The sequence below is a fragment of the Cetorhinus maximus genome, chromosome 19, assembly GCF_964194155.1.
Source record: "Cetorhinus maximus chromosome 19, sCetMax3.hap1.1, whole genome shotgun sequence".
Lineage (NCBI taxonomy): Eukaryota > Metazoa > Chordata > Chondrichthyes > Lamniformes > Cetorhinidae > Cetorhinus > Cetorhinus maximus.
This window is the reverse complement of record NC_135897.1, coordinates 11,400,747-11,423,951: the sequence shown is the minus strand read 5'-3', so window position 1 is coordinate 11,423,951 and position 23,205 is coordinate 11,400,747. Positions and strand designations below refer to the sequence as shown.

At 40.8% G+C, this 23,205-nt stretch overlaps 1 protein-coding gene across 1 annotated transcript in view; it reads left to right on the top strand.

Moving 5' to 3' along the window:
• The window catches only part of pask (PAS domain containing serine/threonine kinase), a 53,080-nt gene that overhangs the window by 4,257 nt on the left and 25,618 nt on the right, over positions 1–23,205 (top strand). The window contains exons 4-10 of the mRNA XM_078563493.1: positions 1,336–1,476; positions 3,048–3,182; positions 6,612–6,753; positions 12,598–12,785; positions 16,365–16,536; positions 18,825–18,917; positions 21,809–21,980. Coding sequence (XP_078419619.1) covers positions 1,336–1,476; positions 3,048–3,182; positions 6,612–6,753; positions 12,598–12,785; positions 16,365–16,536; positions 18,825–18,917; positions 21,809–21,980 — 1,043 coding nt within the window. The remainder of the gene's footprint in view (positions 1–1,335; positions 1,477–3,047; positions 3,183–6,611; positions 6,754–12,597; positions 12,786–16,364; positions 16,537–18,824; positions 18,918–21,808; positions 21,981–23,205) is intronic.

The window sequence follows — 23,205 nt, the reverse complement described above, 5'->3', positions numbered from 1 at the left end:
CACAATATGCCTACAAATGTGGCCTATGTCAAAAACAACAGATTCAAATGCAAATTAAAGCACAGTAAAAAGTGAAAAGGCCTTTATTCAATTTGTTCACACCTTACAATGTCCTGACCTTGTAAAAGGCCGGAGCTTTGCATTGAAAGATGTCAGGAGTTAATTCTGGAAAAACTCTATAATCTTTTTCTGATTAGCGTGCTGTCTCAGATGTGCGCGATTGTTATGACCGATGCAGTTGGTAAAGCGGAGTTATTTAAAAATCCCAGAGTGAAACTTTAAACAACTGTCATAACCTGTAATTTTAAGTGTTATGCTTGAGGTGCAACCAGTTCTCGAGGTTTTACATTAAACTAAATGAAACATTTTATTCATTTACACAGGTTAAAATATATATACACATGGCTTCAAATTATACTATCATAACTTTTAAGAAATTTCCAAACTAATCTCCATTAAGGCAACAGCAACCCAGAGACGTAACCAAACACCAGGCAAAGTATTTTCACCGTACAAATTCAAAATGAGGTTCTTTTAACTTTGGTTCCTGTGGAAACAGTTGGAGGTGTACAGCTACTGTTAATCTCACATTGCCATCTGCCCTGCAACACAAAACCACTGAAGTTATACCTACCACCGCCCATTGAATGTAAATTCTCATTGTATCACCAGCCTCTTCTAACAATAAAACCCCTTTCATAGTACCAATTTTATTAGTAATATAAACATATTGCTTTGTATCTGCTAGATAAGTGTCAGTTTTCACCCCATTTCTTGAATGCTCTATTCAAAAAATGCAAATACACTCTATCTCTCTTACATATCAAAACTAGTACATATCAAAGCACCCAGACTAGCTGGCTTTAACCTAATTAAGGTACACCCACAGACTAAACCTCTTTTAAAAGAAAAATATTTTCCAATAATATTATATACATTAATAGCTTCATGACAGCGATACAGTTCACCATGTCATCCAATGCAGTCAAGTATGTTTTCTGGGTTTTTGTGCTGCTGTGCGAAATCCTGGAGCATCTCTACAGCCTTTGTGGCATTGGCCAGGGAAATGGGCGGGCAGGCGGTTTAATTCTGCTCTGGTTGGTGTGGTCATGTGACAAGCTTAGACAAGTTTGCCTAACCTGGAGACACCAGTGCGGAATTTCGGTTTATCATGGGCATCATTCTTTGGGATTCGCTGTTCTATTGGTGGGAATGGTTGACAAATTGGACATAGCCTGAATTTCGTGTCACCCAAGTTTGACTCATTGTAATTTCACTGTACTTTCTTAGTAATATTTATAATTTTCCCATTATGGTTTGTGTTCCTGTTTCCAGATTGACATTATTAGCAATGGCGGCATGGAGATTCCAGTGTCAGTCTGGATGAAGCGCATGACTGGTGAAGACAGACAGTGCTGTGTTGTGGTGATGGAACCTGTAGAGCGACTTACTGCCTTTGTCACATTCACAAGAAGCGTGAGTTCAAACATGTAGCGGTAATGTGCCACAAAACACGGGCTACTTCACCAACTTACATTTATATGGTGTCTTTTAAGATAGTAAAAAATCAAGGTACTTCACAGGACCATTATCAAACAAAATTTGACTCTGAGCCACATGAGATATTAGGACAGATGACCAAAAGCTTGGTCAAAGAGGTAGGTTTTAAGGAGGAAATAAAGGTAGAGGGACTGAGGTTTAAGGAGGGAATTCTAGAGCTTAGGGCTGTGGTAGTTGAAGGCATGGTCTCCAATGGTAGATCATTTAAAATCGGGACATGCAAGATGCCAGAATTGGAGGAGTGCATGTATCTCTGAGGATTGTAGGGCTGGAGGATGTTACCAAGATAGGGAAGGACAAGATCATGGAGGGATCTCAAAACGAGGATGAGAATTTTCAACTCAACGTGTTGCTCAACTCGGCTCAATCAATTGAACTGCTGAATCAACTGCTGCATTTTTGCACAACACATTGTAGTTTGATAGCTTTGTCGACCTAGAACAAACAGGAAAGCAATGGATATATGTTTATTTTTTTCAAAGGATAGCCTTAAAAAAGGCAATCTGGTGTACTAAGGAGGGAAAAATAAGTGGGAGATACAAAATTAAACTTTTGAACTGTGAACTGCAGCTGGATACTTAATCCCTATTTCACAATGTTTGCTGAAGCTCTTGAATGCCCTTTAGTCTCAGCTGTTCAGATGGATATTGAAGATCCTACGGTGTTATTCGATATACAGCAGGGAGTCCTTTCAGTTGTCCTGGTCAACATTCCTTCCCAAAATACCACCATCAGAATCAGATTAACTAATTATTCTTCCCATTTACTGTTTGTGGAACGTTGCTGTATGCAAATTTGCTGCCCACATAAGTGACTACGCAAATGTAATGAATTAGTTGTAAAGTGGTTTGAGATATTGAGTGTAATAAAGAGCTATATCTTTTTCTAACTTCCCTTCTGTTCCATAGGGAACTGAAAAGAGAAGGATAGGGTTTTGAATAACTTACTTCTAACTTGTAGTACCCTAGTTACGTAGATTGCGGCATATAAGTTGACTTTTGAAGCCTCAAAGCCCACCCCCCCCAAAAACAAGGGTCAACTTAAACGCCGTATAAAAGTGAGTTGTTGGCGTGAGACTTTGGTGATTGCCATATTGAAAGGTCATCATCCAACGCAAAAAGTGGGCATGCCTTTAATTCCTGCATATCTTCCAATATGTATCACCTGTTGATCCCTTGCACCCAGTTATAAGATACTGGTAAGTAAGCCATGCATTTTTGGGGTAAAAAAGTTGAGGCTGACTACTAATGTGAATACAGCATTTCATAGCTGAAATGGGGCCCAACCTGTACACCGAGTATATGCAAAAACATCTGGATCTGGAAAAATGGTGTTGTCTTATATGCCGGGTCAACTTTACATCATGATTTATGGTATTTTCCATCCATCTATCTGCCCTATGTATTCTTGGTCCCAGATGCTCAAATGCATGCATTTCCACTCATGTTTTGATTATTTCTCATTAGAGTTATTGCTTCTTTCTTTAGGGAAGAATAGTATCTTGTGATGCATCATTTGCCTATCTCCATGGATACACAGCTGCAGATGAACTCACAGGCTTTTCAATAACTGATGTTATTCCTTCAATAAAGATACCCTCCCCTCACATGAAGATACCAAAGGTTTGAAACTGCTGAATGCGAACGTTGTTAAATAAGTCTGGGAGGGTAGGATGGAGGGCAGCTAGCAGCTTCCTTAAGCTGCAGGAAATACTTCCATAAGAAAAAGTTCATTTTGAAGATATTAAGATGCATTTCTTGACATTTATTTAGTGAGATGGCGTTCTGTGCAATCTGTTGGGATTGATACTCAGTTAGGTACAGACAGACAGGTTAATCTTTTTGAATACTACTGCTTTATTTGTACAGCCAGGCAGCTTTTTAAGATCCTGAAATGCTGTCCAGTTTGGTACAGTGTATCATGAAAGGATTTTGAATAGTGTGTCTGAGGCTGGCTGCCTTCCAGTCAGCAGTTCTTCTGAAGAAGAGGATTAGGGGCTGCATATTACTAAGGGTGCAGGTGGGTGGTGCAGCCGACTTGCTGCAGGCCAACCTGCCCCACAGCCATAACGCGCTGCAGGTGGGCTAAATTGCCTGACAGCAGGGCTTCCATCTCTCACTGGGGAGGAAGTCCCGTCCGCTGGAGCAGATGGCCAATCTGATTGACTAGCAGTTCCAGTGCTTCTGGCAGTGTCAGTAGTCCTAGCAGTGCCAAGATCGCATTAATGGGTGCTGCCAAGACTGAAACCAGTCCCAAGAAGGCGGCCTAATGGATCTCAGAGTAAGGCAAGTCCAGGATATTGGTCATGGGGGGTTTGGCCAGCTTAGGGCACCCCCTGAAGATAGTACTCCCCCTTTCTACCCATCCTTTTAAAAATTTTTATACAAAAATGGCCTGCCCACTCCTGCCTGACTGCCAACGCCAACCATATTATGGCCTGGGCAGAGTATTGGTGCCAATTGACTTGTTAACCAGCTCAATTGAACCTTGATTATTTATTTAAATATGGCAGGCCAGCTGTTGATTTTGGCACCTGCCCATCTACCCTGTTATGGGGTTGAGCTTATTGGGGCGGGTGGGAAGCTAGTGGGGTGGACAACTACCCTATTTTATGTGCAACCCTCCCTGCCAAAACACGCCTGGCGAGGACATGTAAATGCCAACCCGAGGTAGTAGTGAAAAGCCACATCAGACAGGGATCATGTTTCAAGACCAGTTTTGCACTAACACAGCAAAATGCCTTTTTTTCAATATTCCAAAGAGTATAGGCATGTCTGTAACTACAAATGTGCAATTTAAATTCAGTACTGTTAATGTCAAGGGATATGAGGATCGTGTGGGGAAAATGGCGCTGAGGTGGAAGATCAGCCATGATCTGATAGAATGGTGGAGCAGACTCGAAGGGCTGAATGGCCTACTCCTCCTATTCCTATGTTCTTGTATGTTTAGTGTTCAATACATCTGACTACTACTTTGCAACCCAAGCCACAGCCTGATCTTGTTGATTCTACCACTTTCTATATGTGACGTATCCAGTAAATTGGAATACAATGCTTGGCGTTCTCAGCTTGATTATCTACATGGATGTCCAGAAGACATTCAACAAGGTTCACATAAGAGACTGTCAACCAAAATGAGAGCACATGGAACTGAATGCAACCTATTGGATTGGATAAGGAATTGGTTAGGAGGAGATGGAGAGTAGGGATAATAGATGTGTACTCAAATTGGCGGAATATGACTAATGGTGCCTCCAGGGATCTGTGTCACAGCTGCAAGTTTTCAGTATATTAATAATTGACTTGGATGACAGAGTAGAGAACTTTATATCTAAAATTTCTGGTGACAGCATTAGGTGGCACAATAAAGTGGGAGAGCAAGTTGCAAAGGGGCACTGATAGATTAAGTGAGTGGGGAAAACTGTGGTGGACAGAGTTCAGTTTGGCTAAGTGTGAGGTCCTTTGGACATAAGAAGGATAACTTAAAATATTTTTTAAGTGGCAAGAAGATAGAAATTGTAAATGAGTATAGAGATTTATGGGTCCAAGCCCAGAAATCCCTAACAGCTAGTGGGACAGGTCCAAAAATAATTGAAAAGGCTAATGGATGTTGGCCTTGATCCCAAGATTGCTTGAGTTTAAAGTGGAGGAAGCTATGTTACAGTTGTATAAAGCTCTGGTCACACTGCATTTGGAGTGTTACAATCCCTTGAATGTAGAAGATTAAGGGGTAATCTTTTTGAATTGTTTAAGAGGATTAAAGGATTTGACAGGGTAAATAGAAACTATTTCCTGTGGTGGGAGAGTTCAGAACAAGGGAGCATGACCTTAAAATTACAGCTAGTGGATTTAGGGTGATATCAGGAAGCAATTCTTTACACCGTGTTGTGGATGTCTGGAATTCTGTCTTCAAAAATACTGTTGAAGTTGGGGGCCAATTGTAAATTTCAAAACTGAAGTTAATAGGTTTTCGTTAGGCAAGAGTAGTAAGGGATCTGGAGCTAAGGCGAGTAGGTGCAGTTAGATCATGGCTGGTCTGTATCTTAATTGAATGGTGGAACAGATTTGAGGGCCTGAATGGCCTAATCCTGTACCGATGATCTCTGAACTTGCTTAGTTTGCCTAAAACAAAGTGAAGACACATTGCAGGTGTAGGGCACACAGGTTCACTTCTGTTTACTGTGCTCTGGTGATACTGAACTTGAAAATATCCAGTTTAAAAATACAAAACCCATGGGGAGAAAGCGGAAAATGCAAGGTAAATGGAGAAACGTAGCGTGGAAGACTACTGGAGAGACGGGTGCAGGGGAGGCATCAGTTCTATTTATTTCTGAACAATGTTATTGTCAAATTGTATATTTTAAACTCTAGATAGTTTGCTTTGGGTCTATAGTTGGTTATCTCTAGATTTTTAAAGCAGTCATTAATCTTAAAGCTTTCTCAAGTGAGTGTACAATGACAGACGTATACGACTGCACTGGACTGCGTATTTTTACATGGCCGTTCTTTTCCTTTTCTCAATGTCCAAGGAATCTATCTGGTCTTTTGCTTTCATTCAGGGAGTGTGTTTGATTTAAACCAAACAGGCTGAGAAATTCTTTCCAGAAAACGATACAGGCCAAATGTTTAAATAACACAGTTGTTTTTTTGAACTGAACAATTAAATGTGTTTAACCAAATCCCAAAAGATGGTTGTATTTGAATTGAATGAGTTGCTCTGTTCCTTGGATGCCTGATTGAGACAAAAATCTTCAACATAGCATCAAAATAAACTAGGGTGTGTTTTTCACTGCGTGAGAATTGTTTATGCACTTTGATAGTTAATGAAATCAATACTAAACCAACTTTTAGACAGAACTCCATCATTTTTTCACAGCTGTGAAAGATCAACTAGTATTTCATAAAAGCTACAATACTGGGGGGTAAAATGGGGCAATAGAACAACTGTTTAATAATGGCTGAAAACCAGTGATTGAGCTGCTTCAGAAAAGCATAATTCAAAGTGTTTGCTAGGAGTTTTGTCCCCTTTCTACAGTTTGCCTCCTCTTTCAGAACTTGAAGAATCAGCATGCAGCTGGCAGGGCAAAGGATGGCACTACTTTTCCTCTCAGCATTAAACTCAGCATTAAAGTCCTGGAGGATCAGAGCACTGAGAGTCATAATCAGTTTCAGCCACCAGACCTTGCTTCTCTAGGTACAGTATATAACTTTCTTGTGTGTACCAGGTTTTGTAGCCATAATATGGCTGGGGGAAAAAACTAGAAGTGAACAGTTGATGACAAAGCCTTCAATTTGTGTGACTTGTGGTAGAGTTTGTTATTGTGGAAGTGGTATTTTATTTTAGGGATGAGGAAACCCTGGTTTTATTTTTGAAGTTGCTCAAGTAGAGATTGTGCCAAAAACATACACGCTGGATATCTGAAACAAAAGCAAAATGCTGGGAGCACTCAGCTGGTCACAGTATCTGTGGAGCAAACTATATGAGCAGTTTTTCAGGTATATACCTTTCCTCAGAGGTCGAGAAATTGGGGCATGTTTTTAACAGCATGGTTTTCAATAATGACGAACCTGGTCATATAAATCACTTCTGGCTAGTGGTTTTATTCTAACAGATGCCCCTTTCCAGTTTATACTTGTAAAGATGAAAACAGTTGCTTGGTAGTACAGAATTTGAATATTGCTAAAAAGAGAGACATGTTACGGAAGCTTTTCATCTTGTACTCACGAGGACAAATATAAGAATGCCAAATTTCAAACTGTCACCACAACTTTATACTACAGGAGAAAAGGGTGCTGATTGGGTGGCAAGTTGTAAAGATGTATTTGATTTGAATCCGGATTCTTTTTTGGTTCTGTGTTTGATGTAAGCAGCTCATGATTGAAAGTTTTCTTTTCCTCCAAAATACAAGTTGCAGGATCTATTTTCACTAATCTGATCACCGAGTTAGAGGCTAATCAAATGCTAGAATTGTGTAACCAATCAGACCCCAGGACCACCTCTCATTTGTGACTGATCCAATGAAGCAGAAATGTTCTCTTGTGGCTTTTAGTGACAGAATAGTTTCTCACCCATATCGTGGTAAGCCTAAAAATAAATATAACATACCAGATTGAAAAGCTTTATGCCTCAGCAGCTCCCTTCACATTCCTTGCAACCATACCCTGTTCTTGATAATCCTCTCTCCTTCCACTGGGTGTCTTGACCCATTGATTTACCTACTTAATCTTCAACTTGCACCGATTTGATAGGAGAAATAGGCCCACATCTGATAAATTTAATTTGATATAGGTTCATATAATACATGTTTTGCATGTGGATAAGAAAGAACACCAAGCATCTATAAACCATGCAGGATTGAATGCTCAGGATTATTCAACGGAAGAAAGACCTGGGTGTTTCTAATGCAAATAAAATATTAGAATATACTGCCAGGCCAATTTAAACACAAAACAACTCACAAAAATATACTGCCATGGTTAGATTTCATTTAGAAGACAGTTCAGTTATGCTTCCATCACAAAATAATATCATCAGCCAAAATAGATGTGTTTCCATCAAATTAGAAGTAAAAGGAGTCTCACAAGGATGCCTTGTTGAACAACCTAATTTTAAAACAAAAACAGAATTACCTGGAAAAACTCAGCAGGTCTGGCAGCATAGGTGGAGAAGAAAAGAGTTGACGTTTCGAGTCCAACATGACCCTTCAACAGAACTGAAGTATAGTTAGGAGAGGGGTGAAATATAAGCTGGTTTAAGGTGGGGGGCGGGGGGAGAGAAGTTGTGGGTGGGGTGGTTGTGGGGACAAGCAAGCAGTGATAGGAGCAGATAATCAAAAGATGTCACAGACAAAAGGATCAAAGAGGTGTTGAAGGTGGTGATATTATCTAAGAAAAGTGCTAATTAGGAATGAATGGCAGGACACTCAAGGTACAGCTCTAGTGGGGGTGGGGTGGAAAGACTGGCAAGGTATTAGTTGTAGATTTAAAAATAATGGAAATAGGTGGGAAAAGAAGAATCTATATACATTATTGAAAAAAAAAGGGAGGGGGAAGAAACGGGGTGGGGATGGGGGGAGGGAGTTAAGATCTAAAGTTGTTGAATTCAATATTTAGCCCGGAAGGCTGTAAAGTGCCTAGTCGGAAGATGAGGTGCTGTTCCTCCAGTTTGCGTTGGGCTTCACTGGAACAATGCAGCAAGCCAAGGACAGACATGTGGGCAAGAGAGCAGGGTGGAGTGTTAAAATGGCAAGCGACAGGGAGGTTTGGGTCTTTCTTGCGGACAGACCGCTGGTGTTCTGCAAAGCGGTCGCCCAGTTTGCGTTTGGTCTCTCCAATGTAGAGGAGACCGCATTGGGAGCAACGAATGCAGTAGACTAAGTTAGGGGAAATGCAAGTGAAATGCTGCTTCACTGGAAAGGAGTGTTTGGGCCCTTGTACGGTGAGGAGAGAGTAAGTGAAGGGGCAGGTGTTGCATCTTCTGCGTGGGCATGGGGAGGTGCCATAGGTGGGGGTTGAGGAGTAGGGGGTGATGGAGGAGTGGACCAGGGTGTCCCGGAGGGAACGATCCCTACGGAATGCCGCCAGGGGGGGTGAAGGGAAGATGTGTTTGGTGGTGGCATCATGCTGGAGTTGGCGGAAATGGCGGAGGATGATCCTTTGAATGCGGAGGCTGGTGGGGTGATAAGTGAGGATAAGGGGGACCCTATCATGTTTCTGGGAGGGAGGAGAAGGCGTGAGGGTGGATGCGCGGGAGATGGGCCGGACACGGTTGAGGGTCCTGTCAACGACCGTGGGTGGAAAACCTCGGTTAAGGAAGAAGGAGGACATGTCAGAGGAGCTGTTTTTGAAGGTAGCGTCATCAGAACAGATGCGACGGAGGCGAAGGAACTGAGAGAATGGGATGGAGTTCTTACAGGAAGTGGGGTGTGAGGAGCTGTAGTCGAGGTAGCTGTGGGAGTCGGTAGGCTTGTCATGGAATTAAACCTAATTTTAATGTATTTATCATTTAGATTGGAGTTTTCTGAGTTGGGAGTAATTTTATTTTCTGGAACATTTTTCTAATTTCTATGTGTAGATCTGATTGATGACTGTTTTCCTCCATTACCACCATGATGGGTGATATAAAGGCCCTGGATAATGTTCAGAGGAGGGCTACTGAATTAACATCTGAAGGCCCTTAGCTGCTGCAAAAGGGTTAGGGAGCTGGGGCTATATAATCTGGAAAAAGGTAGATTTTGAGGCAATTTAATTGATTTCTTCAAGATAATGAGAGGTTTAGATTTGGTCCATGTGGATTGAATATTTGAATTAGTCAGGTTAGGGAGGACTGTTAAACAGATATAAATTAAGCACAGAACTAGGTTAGATGTCGGGAGTGCATCTTTTTGTAGAGTTATTGACCTATGGAATAGGTTGCCATCTCGCACAGTGTGTGTGGATTTGCTGCAAGAGTTCAAAATGATAGTTGGATCTTGACTGTGGTCACCATATAGAAGTTAAATGGGTATTGAGGGATTTGTCTCCTTGGAACTTGATAGATCAATGGGTTTGGTCACTTCTTCCCAAGCTACTTTCCAATGTGACCCAATTTTAACACTTGAAAATTAACATAACCCAAGAAGCCAGCAAAAATAAAACAGCAATAAAGCAGCATAATAACATTCAGTATATAATTATTAAAGTTTACATATTATAGCTCAATATATAACAATACACATGTTAAATATGAAAATCTCTTTTTAAAGTACTTTGTAAAAATGTTATTATTTTATGTACTTTCAGTCAAGCTCCATATTCCCTAGTGACAGAGATTGTGAATACCCTCTCCTCTCCATCTCCCCAACACACATTGTAATGAACCCACTCTCCCACCCCCCCAAACCCATACACGTCAACCCATTCCCTCACTCACTCAGCATTCCTTCTTCCCAGCGCCCTGACATTCACTCACTCAGCAGCCCCTCTTCCCAACTCCCTCCTCCACCACTCACTTACTCAGCAGCCCCTCTCCGCAACCCCCGTCCACCCCACTCACTCACTTACCAGCTTCTTTCCACTTTCCCCCTTTGAGCCCAGGTGCCGGTGCAGTCATTAGCCTGGGGCAAGGAGACTGTAGAACAAGCAGACAGGAGCAGAAATATAGCAAAGTTCGAAGGTGCCACTCGCCTTCCCCATGACCTCTGTTTTTCCCCACCCTCCAGATGCTGTCAACCTCTGGTCTCTTCCTGTGCTGAATTGGTACACAAACATCCTGGGCCTATCCGGCACTTGCCGCCAAAAATATTTACTGAAGCTAAGAAGCTCTTCGGGCTCAACGTCTGCCCCATGTTGTTTGAAAGAATTGACCCAGTGGGTCCAAGACTGTCCTGTCAGGACCTCCAAACTGGTTTGCCTCCTCTCCACAGAGGCCATTGCTGCTCGGAGGAGGGGGAGGTTGCGACCCACAGTTTAGGAACTGCTGGGTTAGGGAACCCGATGGGAGTGGAGAGGAGTGGCAAGGACTAGATGTGGTTATAAAGGAGCTGCTGAGGCTTAAGATTTTTCAATTTGATGTGTTATAGTAATCATTTTTTAACATTTTGCTCCTCCTAGGAGATTGTGTGACTGTGGGTGATGAAGGGTTTGGTGGGGTGCCTGGGGTTCATTGTGTAACTTGCGCACACCATGATGATATGAAACAGACTTAATAGATCAACTGGCCTTTTGTATTCTTCATTTTTATATGTTCAAAGCTGCTTTTCTCAGTACAGTCCAACTCACCTTGCAGTAAGTCGGAGAATACAATTGGTCTTTCTCCTGTAGCAGCATTATAAAATCTTACAGCATAGAAAGAGGCCATTTGGCCGATCATGCATGTGATGGCCTTTTGGAAGAGCTATCTAATTACTACAGTTGCAATCCCTTGCTCTCCTTAGCTTTGCTAATTTAGCCCCCTTCAAGAATTTATCAGTGCATTTTAGATCATTGTAGCTCACTGCGCTAACATGAAAAAACTCTCAAGTCTCCTTTGTTCTTTTACCAATTATCTTAAATCTGTGCCCTCTGCTTACTGACCCTGGTGGAAACAGTTTCTCCTTATTAACTCAATCAAACTCTTAATCTGTTGTGCTGGTGTTTTTCAATCTGTGTTCTGATTGATTTCTGATATTTGTGTATTTTTTTTCTTTGCTCATCTTGTTTTTCTGCTTTCATTGTGCTTTGCTTTCCTCTTGATTGGGAGGCGATGGGGTTTGCAGGACACCTTGGTGGCAAGTGAAGGGGAAATACAATTTTTAGACATTGGCAGCTCCCTTTGCATCCCTTCCAACCACACCTATCCTTGTTAATCCTCACTATTTCCATTGCTTCCCCATACCCATTGAGTTCCTGCCACTATTGACCCCCTCCCACTTTAACTCAGTATTGTATCTAACACCTTGGCCTGTTGCCTAAGCCCTTGCTTAGTATAGCTTTCTCTCACTACCCCCATTTGTACTTTCCAAACCCTAATGCAAACTCCTCTCTCCACCACTACCTACTACTGGTGGATAGCACATATTTTTCTAACCACCTCCTCTCAGCCCCATGTGCATGTCCACTGTCAGTAAGTGAAAACATTAGTTAGATGCATAGTAATGATTGCTCCACTCTGTCAACAATGTTCTTTAACTACAGCCTTTAAAGAGAACCAGCTACTACAGCAATGTCAACTTTTCCACTTCTCAAAACAGCCACCTTGTGGCTTCTCTGAATGAAATTGTCAATCCAGGATCAAATTGTGGTCAGCTTTTGTAGCCTTGCAGCCAGGGAACAGGATGAAAGTGTTCCAGATTCAATTCACTTGATCTGTTACATCAGAGAGAATGCAATTCCTTAATGTCTAATAATAGAAAGCAGACAATGTGGCAGTACAATCACTGCTGAATGATAGATTTTGTCCTGAGACTGGATGCTTTGATATTGACTTGCTGTATCCTCAAATTCTTTTAAACTCTCTGTAATGATTTTATAATACTCATGTACTTCGTATGAAAGGTTTGCTTTATTTTCTTTTCCCCAGCTGAATCTGAGGAACATGATGCGAATCAGGCAATCACTGGCACAGAGGTGGTTTTCTCAGGAGTTGTGTGGGTTTTCACCACCATCAGTGGTCTAATCACTCTCCTGCCAGATGGAGCAATCCACAGTTTGAATAATAACTTTGCTCTGATGTTGTTTGGATATGAGAACAGAGAATTACTGGACAAGGTAAGATTGTGAAAGGCTGTTGTATTAGTGAGGCATTGATTGTCTCTATTCACCACCCTCTTGGGCTAGGAGTTCCAGGTCATTATCACTCAGTGTTTTTAAAAAAATGTTCTTCCTCAAATTCCGCTGCACCTCTTGCCCAAAACCTTAATGGGAACAGCTTTTCTTTGTCTACCTTATCTACACCTGTCAAAGTCTCGTACACTTCTATCAAATCTCCCCTCAATCTCCTTTGCCCCAAGGAGAACAACCCCCTCAGCTTCTCCAAGCTAACCTTGTTGCTAAAATCCTCCATCCCTGGAACCATTCTGGTAAATCTCTTCACCTTCTCGAGGACCCTCACATCGTTCCTAAAGTGGGGTGACCAGAACTGGATGCAGTACTCTAGTTGTGGCCTAACCAGAGCTTTATAAAGGTTGAGCATAACTTCCCTGCTTTTGTATTTGATGCCTCTGTTTATGAAGCCCAGGATCCCAGATACTTTGCTAACTACTTTCTCAACGTGTCCTACCCTATCCTTTTTGAACACTTAGCATTCAAGGATATAAAGACCCCAGTCCTCACCATTATTCAGCCACATTTCTGCTATTGCCACTACATTATATTCCTACATGACTTTTATGCTTGTAGCTCCTCAACCTTATTCACCATACTTTTTGCATTTACATACATGCATTGTAAACTGTTTTTGCATTCCTCACTGTCTTTCTTTGCCGCACCTATCGAATATGGAACTACTCCCCCCTCTAATACTGCCCAACACACTCACTTTATGCACCTTTTTTCTACTCCCATATGCTGGTGCCCATCCCCGTGCCAATTTAGTTTAAATCCTCCTCCTCCCCCCCCCCCGCCCCACCAAATCACACGAGTGAACCTTCCTGCAAGGGCATTGGTCCCAGTTCTGTTGAGGTCCAACCCATCCCTTCAAGCTGATGTTACTCATAGCCTCCAATGCTGCGTATCTGTTTGAAAGTGCCACACACCCCAAAGACTCCTGTACTTCCTGCCTCTTCCTATTCTTCCTGATGGCCACCTATCTACTATCCTGAACTCTTATTGCCTGTGGGTGGCTGCATCCTGGAACGCATGATCTAGGAAACACTCCTCCTTCCTGATGCTACACAATGACTCCACCTGCCCCTCAAGCTCGTAAATCCTGAGCTCAAACAGAAGTAGCTGGGCATTTTTCCTACACATGTGGTTCCCCAAGACACGTGAAGTGTCCTAAAGTTCCCATGTAGCGCAGGAACTGCAAGCAACAGGTATCAGATGTCTGTCCATGATGTTTGGAAAAAACCCTTAATCCTCCTTTAACAATCTAGTTAGTACCTTGTTTAGACTGTTAATTTTGATCAATGCCTCAAGTCCTGCATGTGCTTATACTCTTATTGATTCACCAACTTGCCCTGATTTGAAAATTTTAATTTCCCAGCTCCTAATTTGAAGAAATGCCTTTGTTTAGAGAGAAAAAAGACTGATTTGTTTTCATCATTTACCTTCTCAAAATCATTCATGATTTGAAACTCCTATTAACTTCCTTTTTACTCTTCTGTGTCTCAGTGAAAAAGCTCCTTATTTTTTTCAAACTGTTTTCATAACTGTAACCTCATTCCTGGTATTCTAGTGAATCGTACCTTTTCATGACTAAGATATGCAGAACTGTGTGCATTATTTCAACATGACTCCCTTTTCTATTCAACTTCGCTATGAAATAAAACCTCAAATTCTATTTGCTTTTCTACCTATGCTTCCAATCAGTAAATAATTTATAACAGACCCTTCATGGCATTGCTGCTCATTCCACATTGTCGAAATGGTCCCTTGCGGAATGATATGAAGTAGTGGAAGGATTGTGGCTGATTAATGGTCTGGCAGGCAATAACATGAATGGCCTTTCTGTGACCGTAATGGTCTTTATACCAATGGACAGGTGGTTAGTCTTATACAGTGGGAGGGCTTTTGGGCTCTCACAATCCATTGGTTGCGAGTATTCCACTTGATGTCAACCCGAATTGAGAGCCTGAGCTCCAGTCTCCACTTGCCAGGACTGTCCTGAACAGGGTATGAACTCTGCAAAACAAAATTAGAATTACCTGGAAAAACTCAGCAGGTCTGGCAGCATCGGTGGAGAAGAAAAGAGTCGACGTTTCGGGTCCACACGACCCTTCAACAGAACTCAAAATCCTTCTGACTTGACGTGACAGTCCTACCACTGACCTAAATGTTTGGTAAGCCAAATGATAATATTTGATAATGCACAATGTGCTATTCTGTAGCCATGTTGTACAGTGTTAACTGACCTGTTAATAACTGGAGTAAATAAACCCAGCTTGAAGGCAAACTTTGTTTAATAATTATTTGTGAAAAAAGTTTGCATTTTGGAGAGGACATATAAATTTCTGGCTCCAAGTCAGAAAAAGTTAACACACAATACTGTTTTTTTTATTTAAAACTTTCTTGTGCTTTAATATAGCCAGCTCTCTCTCAACTTTTATGCTGGTAAGTTACTAGTTGATTTCCCCTATGACATTGCTTATGTGTCTTTGCTTCTTTCTCACTGTGTGGTTTTCTATTTGCCTTTTTTTCTCAATGTTTCCCTCTGTTCCAGTATCTATCTACCTCACACATTGCTTTGTCACATTTCCTTTTTTCTCTCTCTGACTCATTCTTAATTTCCCTCCCATCATGTACCTTTGACATTCTCTGTATTCTCTGCTTTTCTTTGTCTATCCATTCATTATCACTTAACCCTCGCTTTCATCCTTTTAATGAGTTCCATCTTCTTTCTGATTTCACTTTCTCTGAGGTTGGGCTGGGGTTTGCAAAGTGGGGACTGATGCTGATTGATACACAAGTTGGTCTGAAAAGTGACAATTGGGTTGTGGATGCAGAGTGACAAAAAAATAGCAGGAAAGGCCAGCTGAAAGATCCTAAATTGGATATTGAAGCAAAAGGCAAGCCTAATTCAGAGATGACTCTGCAATGACAGCAGGCGAAAAGCAATAGTCAAGTCAAACTGTGTGCTTATGCTGAGGGGCGTAACTTTTTAATAACTCTCGTGCTTGATTCAAAAGATGCATGAACTATAAAGCAAGTATATTCCATGCTCAATGGGCATCTTCCCACATCTGCAGCCACAAAATGTTTAACTTTTAATGTTGACTGTGTTACATGGGTGTTCTGTCTGAAATATTAGTATACCTTCAATATACCAAATAACCCCTCAGAATTCATTAGAGGCATCCCCAGGGAATTATTTTGTAGCTCCCATTTAAATTGCAAGGGAATTAAGAATCTCCCATTCTAACTCTTCTGTCTTGAAATTTTCTGTTTTAAGTGGACTTTTGGAATATTAATGGACAAATAGTGAACAAGATTTGCCTGAATTTCTTTTTATCTGCTATTTGCAAGAGAGGCATTAATCCAAATTGGGTTAATATTTCTGTCAAAAAAAAACAGATAAGGGGCTCTCACACGGTACGTTGCTTTGTATGTGGCTATGTAAAGAATCTGATTTTAATACATCATTTAGATTAGATTGGATTATTCTGAGGTAGAAGTATTTTTATTTTCTAGAATATTACATTTCTAATTCCTGGTTTCTATGACTACATGGATCCAATTGATGATGGTTTTCTTCCATTACCACTCCTGGACGATGATGCTGATGAGGTAGAGGTGTGTCGTAATAGTGAGGCGAGTGAAGGAGGATGCCATAGTTACTCAATGCTATCTGACAATGTGGAGGGTATGTTGAATAATACAAAAGAAATTCTTCACTTGCCTTCACCTCTGTCTAGTTCTGTTATTGCTAGCATCTGCCCTCTTCCTGCTTCACTGCTGTAGTTAGTCGTAATATGAGTTAGATGTGGAAGAAAGAAGGCACCAGCAGTAACGATCTAAATTGAACCTTTTTTGTAAAACTAATAAGAGAATACCAGCACTTATATTCCAGACAGATTAATGAGTAAACTCTTGATGCTCTTTACAGGTGTTAAGTAAACTGATCTTCAAGTCTCTATCATAAACTGTGGTTTAGACTCAAAGCCAATCGCTATTAGGAGATGGGCTTCCTTAGTAGATTAAAAATATTACCTTGACCAAATTGTTTAAGTTAAGCCAAGTGCAGCGGTGTGTACTGAACCTGACATGACACCGCATCAGGTCTTCAGAGTCCTGAGAAAGGAGTCTTCAACACGCCTTAAACACTGTTTTTATTAGGTAATGAAGGATTTAAAACAGGCCCACTAGTTCTTTGGGTCTAGGGTTTGTCAGAGTTCATGAAAACTGTATTCACAGTATATGTTGGTGTTGCTCTTGCTGTTGGTTATGTACCAATTTCAGAAAGGCCTACAACATGTAATCTTGCTGGATTAACCTGTATACCTCATCTGCAGGCCTAATCTTTTACTATGAATTTTAATTAAGGCCACTGATTTATAATTTCTTAAGTCAAATGCTTTTTTTTATTTGGAGTGTGGGATTTTTATCATGCTTTTAGAACTGTATTCTAAGAATCCATCTATTTCTTTGAAAACTACATGTCGGCCTGCTTGCAGATGAATTAACAGCTTGCTCTATAGAAGAGCACTGTGAGAAACATGGTTGACTACTTGCGATTGCCACAACATGAATGGCCATCAGCAGAGTTGTCCCAGTTGCTTACTGTGTGGTAAGATCTTTCCCCGTATTTGCAGTTAGGAGAGTTTTGACAATAACAAACCTGAGAACAGTGAACCACAGCCAACTAGCCCTGTGCAGTCTGAGGTTCCTGGTCAGACTTGAAAATATGTTTTTTTTTATCTTAGGATGTTGCAGTATTTATTGCCTATCCCTAGTTGCCCCAAGGGGTTTAAGTGTAAACTATATTGCATGACATTGGAATCACATGTAGGCCAGACGGGGTGGGGGGCAGATTCCCTTTGTGAAGGGCCTGAGTGAACTAATTGTGATCTTTGCAACATTCTGGCATTGTCATGGTCATTTTCTGTTGCCAGCCCAAAAATAATCACATTTGTTAAATTCAACTTGTCAACCTAACCACAGTGACATTTGAACTCAAGATTGCTAAGTAGGCTCCAAGAACAGTCCACTGATGACACTAACATTCTCCAGCTTTGTTGACTTAATATTTCCACCATAATAGTTCATCCTATAAGAAGCAATGCAACAGCAAAAGCCTATTTTTTTTAAACACTTAGTAAAATGTCTGCAAACATTGCTGTTTGTTTTACCATGTTATTATACTGCTGTAATTTACTAAGATGCACCCCTTGCTATAATTAAAATGTTTGAGGTCCCCAGGAAGTTTTTATAGCAAGGTTACTGTGTTAATGGGTAAATTGCAGCATCGTGAAGATTGGACAGAATATTAAATCAGACCTATGCTCTTAACAGAGGCTGAATTAGCTACGTACATTTATTAGTGCATGTGTACTGTTAAATAAATAGAACTTTAGGGGAAAAATAGAGAGACATGACTGAATTTAAAAGTTGCTGCCATGTTTGATGGTGCTGAACTGATTTTCTTTGAAACATGGTAAGGGTTACGTACTTTGAGTCTGGTCTGTGTGAATTTGGCCTTGATTAGATATGATTTCAGCAACACAAAGCTAGTCTCTAGAATGGACGTGCTATCTGATGCGGGGAATGCCCTAGTATCTCTTTTCCTATGTAGACTTTGGGGGTAGGGGAGAAAAAAGTTATATTTTGGATGTTTTTCGTTTTACAAAAATGGTGTTGGTGCTTTTGGCTAGTTTATGTTGGTGCTCTTTTCTCCTATTTAACACAATGAGAGCGTGTGAGAATCTTATACTGAGCAGTCACTGGAAATCTAAGGTAAAACTGAATGTAAAATTCATAGTTAGTGTGAATATTCAGTGACCTGCCTGCTCACATTGTTTTCAATGGGCGAATATTTGTTATGGCTTGCAATACAAGTAGGAATGCTTTTGTTCTTTACTGACTGACATTCTCTTTTTCTCTTTCTGTGGTATTTCTTTCTGGCCTGTTTCTCCGGGTTTTGTTTGTGTTTAGATGACCAACATGGTGCAGGTAACATTAACCCACTTGGCAATGACATCGAGGCACCTAACATACTCCCTATAGTACCTGCTACGATGAGAAAAGGTATAGTATGATGAATGGGATTAGGGGTTCAGAGGTGGGAGGCATAAGGGGCAATTTGAATGTAGTTGAAGGAGGAAATGAGCTATATTGCAGATGACTGCATTCATATTCTGGATTGAAACCTGAGATCTTGCTCTGTTTTAAATTAGCATTTGACCCATGACTTGTAATTTTTAGCAAAATGTTAATATTCAGTCCCATTTATAATTTCTATCTTATCACCAAACAAATCACCATCTAAAGTTGTTGATTGTAGGTGCAATGTACATTTGTCAACCGTGGGTCAGTTGGTAACATTTTTATCTTTGAGCAAGAAATTTGTGGTTTCATATCCTGCTCCATAGACTTGAATGCAAAATCTAGGCTAACACTACAATGCAGTATTGATGGACTGCTGCAATGTTGGAGCTGCCACCTTGTTGATGGGACATTAAACTGAGGCCCGGTCTTTCCCCTCAGATGAATGTAAAAGATCATGGCACTATTCGAAGAAGATGAAGGGTGTTCTCCTTGGCATCCTAGCCAACATTTATCTCTCAGCCAACACCTCAAAAAATAGATGATCTGGTCATTATTACATTGCTGTTTGTGAGCCTTGCTGTGCGTAAATTGGATGGGATGTTTCCTACGTTATAACCATACTTAATGAGCTGTGAAATGTTTTGGAACATTGAGGTGAAAAACCCTCTCGAAATGCAAGTCTTTATTGATTACTAAATAAATAATTTATTGCTGACAAAAGAGATATGCTGTCGAAGCTTTTCATTTTGCACTTGTCAAGACAGTTTGCAAGAATACCAATTGTAAAGGGAACAATTTATACTGCAGGATAAGAGTGGTGATTGGTTGACAAATGGACTCTGGTAGAGACATTGCCATGGGGAATGCACCAGGGAACAGTTAACTGTCAAGCTTTTGTTCAAATTCAAACTCGACTGGTCAATAATGTGCATAATTCATATATTGTGAAATATGTACCTGATGTTGTGTCAGGTTTTCCATCCAGATTCAACAGACTTCTTTTGTTTAGCCATTGAAAGGAGAAGGCTATTGACTAGTGCTTTTTTGCTCCTCTATTGGCTGGTTAGATTGACTTTAGAAGTAAAGCTTATAAAAATGTGAAATAAAGATGTCATTTCAGAGAACTTCATCAGTTGTCATATGAGATGCCCTGCATTTGTCCAATTTAAGTCTGAAGTCAATTTCTCTGGGTTCATTACCTCCCATGTTTCAACTTCTCCTGGGGAATATGATCTTCTGCAATGCATGGAGCTTGGAAATATAGCCCTCTGTCTTTTTGCACCCTTTTCCATCAATTTACTCCTTTCTCCTCCTCAATTTAGTTGGAATATGATGAAGAGGGTGCTAGTTGCCTTCTGGTACCTTGGCTGTATGTGAACCTTGATGATGCATGTTTGTATGCAATTCACTTGAAGGAGGCATTACAGAAGAGCCTAATTCTGTCTTCCCTGAATGTTTATACAAGTGCTCTTCCAACGGTGTTGTTAGAGGTCAGCAGGTGTAGAAAACATGGCTGTTTTCTCCCCTCCACTAATCCAAATAAGGTCAGGCTAACTATGGTACCCAGGTTTTCCTATTTTATGTTGGAAGTATTCTTGTTTACAGGGCGATGCAATCATATATCCTCCTAATTTCCTCAGTCACCCAGTGTAGAAAATTCATTCCGTGGCACTATCCAACAGAGTACACCATTTCCTAACAATGCCATCAAGGAGCTCGGTTGCTTTTGAGATTTAGCCTGAAAAATCAATTAATTCAGCTGAGACTAGCCATGTAATCTAGGGCCTTTCTTGCCTATATGACTAGGGACAGCCACCTAGTGCAACTTGTTCTTAAGCTAATTCCTGTCCAGGACCATTCTGAGATCTGATTCAAATTGGTAAATTTGATGTTCAATCTGTGCTTCAATTTTTTTGAGTTAAAATTTTGCATTTGAATATCATCTTTCCTGATAATATCTGTTTAGTTGGAGGAATCAGAGAGTTGTAATTACATGATTCCTTGTCAAAAAAAAAACATTTGGACCTTTTTTGTCTTCAGCCCACTAATTTTCAGACTTTTGGTCTTTGGCGACTCTAACCCCTGGAGTTCTAACTGACAGTTGAGCATCCATTTGATATCACACATTGATCAGGATATTCTCTCATCTCATCCCACCAAAGGATATTTGAGAACTACTTTGTTAGGATTAAGTTACTATTCCTTTTTATCCTTCCCTACATAAATTGCCACATTGACAGAACAACAGCTTTTTGTAAGACCCAATAATTTTTTAAAATCATTTGAGGGATGATGAGTGCCTACCTAGTGACTAGATAGTAATGTTCTCCTTTTAATCGTATTGGTGGAGCTCTGTACATCTCCATTTTTGGTCATTTACGAGGTCGACCATTTTGGAGCAGGAGTTTCCTAATTACCTGGTCTTTTGGGTCAGTATTGAGCTGTTTCCCACATTGCTTTGCTTCCACTGGCTTGATATTGAAACAGAGCAGGAAGATATTTCATGATGGGTCTCAAAAGCAACCCAGCTCCCTGATAGCATTGTAGGTAAATGGCGTGCTCTGTTGGGTAATGCTACAGACTGACATCGCTGCACTGAGACTGAGGAAATTGGGAGGATGTATTATTGTACTGCCCTGTAAAGAAGAATATTTTCAACAAGAAAAGAGGAAACCTACCTGGGATACATGAAGAAGTAAGTACTTCATATCTTTGGTTTCTCGGCTTGCCTTCTCAATGTTTATGTATAGTTGTTAGAAGGAGAACCCACTTTGTTCGCCAACCTCTTTATTAACTGATGGAGTAGCTCTATATGCTATTTACCTAGAATCATAACATAAGTGCTTACTATGTATGGCTTTCTAATTTAGATCCAAGCCCATTGCTTGCTGGGGATACAGCTCTTATACAGCAGGAAAAAACAAGATATGCCAATGGTCCGAGCGTCTCAATTTTTACCGGAACCAGCTCAAGGCTACTTGCTGACAGTAGCCTTCCTTCCACTATGTCATCTCCCAAAGTCACCTCTACTCCTTTCAGCAGGTAAATGAACACAAATGTGTGAAGAGCAATATGGATTGTGAGAGACGCTGGTGCCATTTCCAGAATACATGCATTCAATTGTGCAAGATAAACTGTTGGTCATATTCTGCTGAAGTACCTTGCCCTGAGTCATTCACTGTGAGATTTATCACATGGGGCCTTCTAATAACTACAGTTGTCCCTGAGAATTTGATGGACAATATCATCCTTGAAGCTGTGCAGGTTGGATTTAGATGTAGAAACTGATCTTAGGATTGTACTATGCAGTGGAGGGATATCAGTGCTACTTTGGCAGACGGTGCGAGCAGCCGTGACATAGGCTGCAAATAGAGCAAAAATCCCTCTACACTGCTAACAAAACACCCTTTAACTTCCAGGAGTAGTGCAAGAGGACTGGAGAATTGCAAATGTTACACCCTAATTCAAAAAGCGCGTGTAAGGATAAGCCCAGCAACTACCAGCCAGTTATTTTCACCTCGGTGGTGGGAAAGCTTTTACAAGTGGTAGTCTGGGACAAAAGTAAAAGTCACTTGAACAAATGTGGATTAATTAAGGAAAGTCAGCACTGATTTGCTAAGGACAAATCATGTTTAACTGATATGATTGAATTTTTCAATGAGGTGACGGAGAAGGTTGGTTAGGGTAATTGCAGTTGCTGTGGTGTACACGGACTTCCAAAAAGCATTTGATCAAGTGCCACAAAACAGGCTTGTCAGCAAAGTTAAAGCCCATAGGATGAAAGGGAAAGTGGAAGCCAGGATGCGAAGTGACAGAAAAGAGAGAGTAGTGATGAACGATTGATTGTTTTTCAGACTGGAGGATGTAGCAGGGTTCCCCAGGGATCAGTATTAGGACTCCTTTTCTTGATTTATATTAATGACCTAGACTTGGGTGTGCAGGGCAAAACATCAAAATTTGGATATGAGACAGAAGTTGGAAGTATTGTGAACTGTAAGGAGGATAGTGATGAACTTCAGGAGGGCATGGACAGGCTGGTGGTACGGGCAGACACATGGCAGATGAAATTTAATGCAGACAAGTGTGAAGTGATTCATTTTGGTAGGAAGAATGAGAAAAGGCAATATTAAAATGAAGGATACAATTGTAAAGGGGGTGGAGGAGCAGAGGGACCTAGTATATGTGCAGTGTCAGCTTGCAAAAGCAGTTAATATAGCATTTAGGATCCTGGGCTTTATAACTAGGGGCTTAGAGCACAAAAGCAAGG